This window comes from Notothenia coriiceps, unplaced genomic scaffold (assembly GCF_000735185.1).
Source record: "Notothenia coriiceps isolate Sejong01 unplaced genomic scaffold, NC01 NC01_scaffold00019351, whole genome shotgun sequence".
Taxonomy (NCBI): Eukaryota; Metazoa; Chordata; class Actinopteri; order Perciformes; family Nototheniidae; genus Notothenia; species Notothenia coriiceps.
In genome coordinates, this window is record NW_011352052.1 from 236,264 (window position 1) to 244,031 (window position 7,768).

Genomic DNA, 7,768 nt, shown 5'->3' on the forward strand with positions numbered 1-7,768 from the left:
ATAGATCCACTTACAGAAATTAGAAAGAAAAATTAAATAGAAACAATAAAGCAAATTCAGGCTATAGGCATATAGATAAAAACCTAAAACAGAACAGGATACAGTATGCTGTAGCTTATAAAGTCTCCTTCTTTGAACTAAAGGCCATGATGATGAACTGGAAGATTATGGTTTCACTCAGCTCCTTACACTTTGTGTTTTGAGATTAGAGAATTGTTTTAAGTTGTGTATATATGCTTTGTAATATATATAATTTTAAATTTAGTAAAATGTATGTGATTTTTTTTGAATGTAAAATACGTTTTAACAAATATAAATTAAGGAAATTCAGTAACCATTTTTTTTGGTAAACTGATGCACAATCCCGTTTCATGTTATCTGTTTCTCGCCTAGTCCTAAACTCATCTTTCATGACTCTACCAGAGACGTTACAGTTTTCCTTAATGAGGCCATGGCATAATAATTATCGTTTTATTCCTTAAACACGTCTCCAGTCTCCTGCCTCTAACTGCACTACGTTTCTTGCTGCATGTTTTAACCATTTGCATAAAATAAAATCAATTAAATGATTATTGAAACTGATCCAGGAAGAGGCTCCCTGACATGTAACCATGTAGGTTATACATAAAAACATTTGATTGAAAAGGTTATTTCTATGGCTTCAAACATCCAAACGTTTATTTTGTAGGTTTAATCCAGAAACATAACATAGCAGGTTTTACGTTATCTCCAGGTCTCCAATCTACAAATAGGCAACACTGACATTTGATTGAACAGCAAATTAGCAGATTTATTACGACATCTTTCAAATACTTATTTAATAACCCAAAGGCATAATATCCCTTAAAATGAAATGTCTTATGCGATTTACCTCCATTTGCGGTTGTGAATCCTTGGACAGTACTGGCTTTAATAGGTGCTAAAGAGCTAATGCGTCCAAAGCAGATCATCAGTAGTTTGTCCAGAGCTTAGCCGACGAGGGGTAGATGAGATGTTTCAGGAGTTTCTTGTTTCAGGAACAAATTGAGTGCATGCTTTGCTCCAACCATGATCTACTAGATACGAACTGTGGTTACTCAAAAATACTTCTCACACTGACTGTCCGAAATGAGGATGTAGAAGTTCTGCTCCCTAATACTCGCAACATATTCAGTAATTGGATGCACAAAATAAGTTAATTAGTGAATGTACGCACTTACCAGCTGTATAATTACATTAAAGTGTCTTTTTTTAACTAAGGCTGCACTTTGTTTGCTATGTAAGGCTCTTAACATACAGGAAACAAGATCTGAGACCCAGGTGAGATAATGTGAGTAATCCAATAAGGATAATGACACCCAGTTCCTCCATATGCAGACAGACACTGATAGTTAAAATTGTAACGTTAATGGCCAATAAATAATATAAATTAAAAGATAATATGCAATCAAGGAAAGACAGTAAGCATGTAGTAGCTTTTCTTCCCATTTTATTCTTAAAGAGTAGACAGAAAAGCTACTAAATTAGGGATAGAGATCTTCACCTGGTCTCAGCACACATACAGAAGGTCTCAAGTCATTTCCAATTAGTTATATTTTCATCAGTGTTCTCAAAAGAGAGGCTACTGTTATACCAATTATAAATATATGGACCAATAAGAGACCTTTAAAGTAACACACTGATTTTCAGACTTTAAAACACATTTATTTCAAAACTATGGGATTTACCTGTTTACCATTCAATTTTGTCACTACCGAAACGATCATGTCAATTACCGAAACGTAACCATATGTTTCGGTAGTGACTGTTTCGGTAGTGACTGTTTCGGTAGTGATGATTCTAGCTAAAATTGAGCATAACAAAAGAATGCTAGCAAGTACATGGCTAGCATACACGTTTTTGAAGAGGTTAACATGCATAACAACCTAATACTTTGCATAAAACACCGAAAAAGTTTACTTAATTGAAGATAATACGTGTTCGGTAGTGACAATTCTTAAGGTTACACGCCAATTTTCAGATTGAAAGATTTAGTATCCAAAAGTATGGGATATAGCTACTGCCATTCCAGCCATGAGGACAGGGCATGCAGTGCGCCTCGTCAAAATGCAGGGGGTGTTGCTAAAAACCAGGCTCAGCCATTGGACTAAAACCCCTTGTGTTTCGGTAGTGACATGAAAACTGGGGACATGATTTTTTGAGTATAGTTTTTTCATTAAAAAATTAAACCCGCAATAAATCTAAATATTCCAACTTCTGTTTGAATGTAATCATAAATGTCTTCTAAATACACCAATGAACTACATTTAAAAAATGTTTTAAGTGTTATTTACAGAAATTGAAATGTCAGGGTGTCAGGGTTGGGGACAGCTACTTCCCAATAGAAATTACCCTATAAATGATGTTTTTGTATATATTAAGCTTATCACTATCTAATGTCATGCTTTGAGTTTAAATAGACCATAACATATTCTTAGTAAATATCTATGTCTAAATACTTTATTGTTTTGTTAAATAGTTGTTCTTGTTGTGGGACCGCACTTTGCACTAATTCGGTAGAATGCCCCATATAAAGTACTCTGAATTAGTGCTGTTGTGACTAGTACTAGTTCAGAATAGTTTTTTAATCATTTTTTGATGTTGAAACAATTAGTTCTCTATATTTTTCATTTCAGCCTCACAAAAAAAAAGTCTTGATGCCTTTCTCCGTCTTACATGGTGGTAAGCCAAACACACAATCTGAATATCTGTTTGTTGAATAGTGGTGGGTATTTTCACTTAATAATATTAAGTCAAAATGAAATGATGGCAATGCAATTCAAAACTATATGCAGCACTTAGACACGCTGAAACATGCAAAGAGAGCCAACTTATAAAAGCCTGATCTCTCCTTTCGAATTTTCTCACACTTACTGCTGCCATTAGTGTCATGTTAAGTATTTCGGTTGGCACATGCATGCAGCTGCAGCTACTTGACATGCATGCCTTGAGGGCCTTGTTGATATATACTGCTGCTTCTTTTGAAAGTTATTAACCATAAAAGACATTTCAAGACTTAGGAGGACAGTACATTATATTGGAACAAGTAATAGATTCATTATTTGCATTAGTGTTCCATAAAAATAGAGAAGTTCAACGATAACATGTTTTAAATACTGTTAAAAGCTAGCTGGGTTACCACTTAAAATGCATGTTTAGGCCATAGACTGTATATATAGGCAAACAAAAATACTAAGTTTTATAATGAATGACTTGGTAAATATTCAAATTTTCCTTTAGAAATACAATTCAAATGACAAATACATTAAAAAAAATTGCAGTTCGTCTTCTGTTGAAGGAAATATTGTTTAAGCCCTTGATAACATCAAGCATTGTGATAATATTTGTCTTTCTCTGCTGAGTACATACCTGCCCTATTGTCCCTTTCATCTGGATAACTTTGAAGAACATCCAAAGAGGAACCAGTAGAACGCAGAGCAATCCGAGGGACCAGCCCAGAGCATAAGCCCAGCTTGGGTAGGTGTAGGTTTTGTTGAACTTGAGAGGCTTGTATTTCACCAGTGAAAAGATGAAGGTACTCTGACACGATACAAATAAAAATAATTAAATTAATATTATTATTTTGATACAGTTTCAGTGAAATTTACAAACTTTTACTTCGACAGTGACGTATAGGTAATCAAACATTTTTTCATTGGAACATGGAAGTGTTCTCAAGTTTATTAGACTGTATTTATTTTTAAATAATGCATACTACCCTATAAAAGAATGTGTTCTGCATGATGTCAAATGATGTCTCCAATGTTGTTTGGTAGCTGATTAGGGTAAACAACCTGATGTTATTTCCTTATGTGTTGTTTTGTTTATATACTGTATGCAAGAAGGCTACACTGCTGAGAGTTTAATTATGTGCATATAGCAAAAGAAACATCAGTTTTCACTTTCAGTCATGTTTTTTGTCCCATAATATGAGGATGGAAATCTTAAGTTGAAATGTCTGATTCTGTTATTATTCAAGTGAATCTTTGTAACTTGCAGATCTAAGAGCAAAACTGACCTGACACTTTATACCTGGTCTAAAAACATCCTTGTGGAACTGGACCCTGACCCGACCCTTTCAAATATCTCCGGAAAGAATTGAGACACGAGCCAAGTCTTATTACCCGACTTCAGAACCTGACCTTTCTGACACTCAAGTTTTCAGGAGAGCAGCGGCTGTGAGGGGGGTCATGTTGTCTGTCGCCCACTGAGGCCAGTGGGTTCATCAGGCTTTGATAAAATGTCTGCCATTTCTCTTTGAATTCCCCAATCTTCCAACTTTTAAAATGATATATTCATATGTAATACTCAAGTATTTGTAAGGTACACATTTAATTCCTTCCACCATATTTTTGGTTCAGAGGTAGTTTGATGTAAAAAGTTATTAGGGAGAGGTGCATCAATAAAAAGAAAATATAAAAAGCCCAATATTTGTTCTGCTAAATGTCAACATGTGAACTTATCAGGTTTCCTGTTTTATATACCATAAGCACAGAAGCTGCCATATGCTTCTCTACCTTCTTTCCTCTCTGTTTTACCTCACAGTAGGCAATACATTTCTGTCGAACAACTGTTTTCTCAGCCTCAAAGAAAAGATTGTTCCTATCCACCCAAACTCAGAACTCTCAAATGTAGCCTGTATGTCTGAATTCAATTCTCAGGAAACTTTGTTTAATTCAAAGACCGATGGTAACCCAAACCCAATAAAACATGTAATCATTCAATATGATGTTAAAGACCAAAAAGAAGTAGGAAAAATCTATTGTTTACTGCCTTAATCACAGAAAATGCTCATTCACTTTGGCATGTATACTATGCATAGATGCATTTTAGGACACACATTTTACTTTTACAGGGAATCAAAGCAACATTTTCACTCACCAAGCAAATAGTCGGGGTAATGTAAAGCCAGCAATACTTCATTATTGGCCACGGACGATAGCCTACCATGTCCTCGATGTTGTCATAAAAACGATCTGCACCTGGTTATCAAAAGGGAAATATTAAGATATTAAACTTGAACTCTGTACATAACAAATTAACATAAACATATACATGATGTAACATGAATTGATGTGCTATGCTGATAACTCCTTTGACTTCACACCAGGCATGTGCGTAAATGGACACCGGTGGGATTTAAGAGTAAGTATTGTGGGTGCTAATGTTTCAATTCTAATATTTATCCTACTATAGGTGGCACCACATATATATTTTCTCACATTTATCCAAACAACTCTGAGGAAGCATTTAAATCCCTGTTGAGAAGGAGGCAGTGTGAAGGACTTGTTTTTCTAGAGTGAATGTATTGAGCTCTCTTACATCTTTTGTATTCATTCAAGAGGGCCAAAGAGATCAAACTCCCCTCCTCAGGGGGATCTAATGCCCATCAAGCTTAAACAAGATTAACAAGGAGTGAAAGCTGAATGTAGGGAGAACAAAGGAACGTAAATGTTGACAAAATCTAGTAAATCCACTGAAAAGCACCACACCTCATTTTTATGTTATACCATTTCCTATCAAAAACATAAATGCTAGTATATCTGTGATAAAATACCAGGCCAGTGTTTCTGCTGCTACAACCCAACAAAGACTACATATACTTGATTAATGTATATATATATTTATTATGGATTTGTAAGTGTTGTGTTTTTTTAAATATTGAACTAACAACACTTTCTATCACACAAATCTTTCTTTGAGACTTTTTGGGTTAGTTTTTATGCCTTTATTAGATTGCAATAGCGGAGAGATGAAAGGAAATGAGGAGGATAGATTATCCAAATCCAACCTTTGACATATCCTAACCCTTCAGATGCAGGGAAAACGTCCTTTTTGACACTAAGCAAAACTAAAGGTCTGATTGCGACGAACTGCCTCTCCAAAAAGAGGTTGATTTTATATGAGCGAAGAAAACTGTCTTCTTTAGCCCTATACTTCAAATCATTTAGAGGGAAATTTGATATTTTTTTGCAACCGGTCCTTCAAATGTAGATACCAAACGATGTGGTCTAAGCCGTTTCAGTTAGCAATGTCCAAGGCACCATCCTATCCTAAATCAACCCCTTAGTCCAGTGCTCAACAGCTGAAGGTGCCAGCCTTCACACAGCTCATCTCTCTCCAGTTAGAAATAAGTCCAGGTACATTGCTCTGGTTGGGTAGACCAGTCCAAAAACATCACTAACCAAAGAATAAAACATACCACATTTATTTTTGTTTTTAATTAAAATGTTTTTTTTTTTACTTTACTTTAATTTACTTTACCGAGTCATAATGAAAAGCGACACAATGTTTTAAGACATACTATAATTAGGTAGAAGATCATTTGAATGGACATAAAACAACATCTGTTGTTTTGTTTGATTTAGTCAGGATAACCATAATGACTCACCATATATCCATCCGATTGCTATTGACTGAAACACTGAAAGAAGAAGAAGATTGCTGCCACTACAAACGTAATGGTCAAAAAGTTGAAGGAAATATAAGCCTCCCTGCAGGAAGAAAGAAGGTGGATTGTTAACGCACATTAAGCACAAAAATAACTTATCAAGCTTAATGTTCAGATCCCAAACATTTTTCTCTGATTAAATATATATGACTGACCCAAGTCAGTGTGCTACTGGTGTTGGGACCAATGCGTTACAAACTAACGCGTTACTGTAACGCAACTACCTTTTGTGGTAACTAATAACGTTACTAGTTACAAATTCCCATTCAGTAACGCCTTTATAGTTACTGTGATTTAAATAGGTGCGTTACTGCGTTACATTATGTGATCCAACCATCCAACTGAACCGAATCTCCCAATGGATGTAACTTACAGGCGAATACAGTGATGTTTTCTCACAGTACCATGGAAAAGTGAGAGTGATGATTGGTTAACGCGGGGTAACATTTCAGGGTAAGCCAATCAGAGACAGAGTTGGGCGGGTCTTGCCTTATGGGGAAAATACATAGACACACAAACTATAGGTTACTTACGTAACCCCAGTTCTCAGAGTAACATGAAGTGAGATGTCTCACTATGGGATGCGCCTCAACGCATATGCAAACAGAAGCATCAATCTCATTACGCCAATCCTGATTGGCTGGTGATCTTGACGTCTACGTCAGGGAATCCACCCACCCTTTAAGTAGCTTGCGCTACGTCGCAGCGTCATTCAAAATAAGCACCTCTTCTCGCTTCGCCTTAGCAAGGAGGGCCGTCTGGTGAGACATCTCACTTCATGTTACTCTGAGAACTGGGGTTACGTAAGTAACCTATAGTTCTCATTCATAACACTCCATTCGATGTCTCACTATGTGATATTGAAACTCCCGTATTGCTAGACATGCTTATCTCGAAAATCACCAAAACAACCAGAACTTAACAGGTAGAACCCTGTCTCAACACGGGGCCCAGCACTGCGCGGGCCACACTTGGAGCAGAGACATCTAGCCTGTAAAAGCGGACAAAAGTGAGCGGTGAGGACCAGCTCGCTGCTGCACAAATGTCTTGGATGGAAACACCCTTGAACAAAGCCCAGGATGTAGCCAGTCCACGAGTAGAATGAGCACGCAGGCCCGTTGGTGCCTGCAAACCCTGACTCATATAAGCCAGAGCAATCGCTTCCACAATCCAGTGGGAGAGCCGTTGCCTGGTAACGGGCTTGCCCTTATGAGGGTTAGCCCAGGATACAAAGAGTTGGTCATTGCATCAAAACTCTTTTGACCTGTCCATATAGGTGCGTAAAGCACGGACTGGCAC

At 36.7% G+C, this 7,768-nt stretch overlaps 1 protein-coding gene across 1 annotated transcript; it reads right to left on the reverse strand.

The window, feature by feature from the left end:
- Positions 1-3,268: 3,268 nt before the first annotated feature.
- LOC104951885 (sodium- and chloride-dependent GABA transporter 2-like) lies at positions 3,269-6,720 on the reverse strand. The gene is made up of 4 exons (XM_010778621.1): positions 6,410-6,720; positions 4,900-5,000; positions 3,388-3,558; positions 3,269-3,307 (listed from the first exon to the last, which is right to left on the reverse strand). The coding sequence occupies exons 1-4, from the start codon at positions 6,546-6,548 to the stop codon at positions 3,284-3,286; spliced, it is 435 nt and encodes a 144-aa protein (XP_010776923.1). The 5' UTR covers positions 6,549-6,720; the 3' UTR covers positions 3,269-3,283.
- Positions 6,721-7,768: the final 1,048 nt, after the last annotated feature.

Coding starts and splice junctions, on each gene's coding strand:
- LOC104951885 (XM_010778621.1), bottom strand. CDS start 6,548: ATGTGCGTTAACAATCCACCTTCTTTCTTCCTGCAGGGAGGCTTATAT. Junction 3,559..4,899: donor TTACCCCGACTATTTGCTTG/GTGAGTGAAAAT, acceptor GTATCGTGTCAG/AGTACCTTCATCTTTTCACT. Junction 3,308..3,387: donor TGAAAGGGACAATAGGGCAG/GTATGTACTCAG, acceptor TTCCTTCAACAG/AAGACGAACTGCAATTTTTT.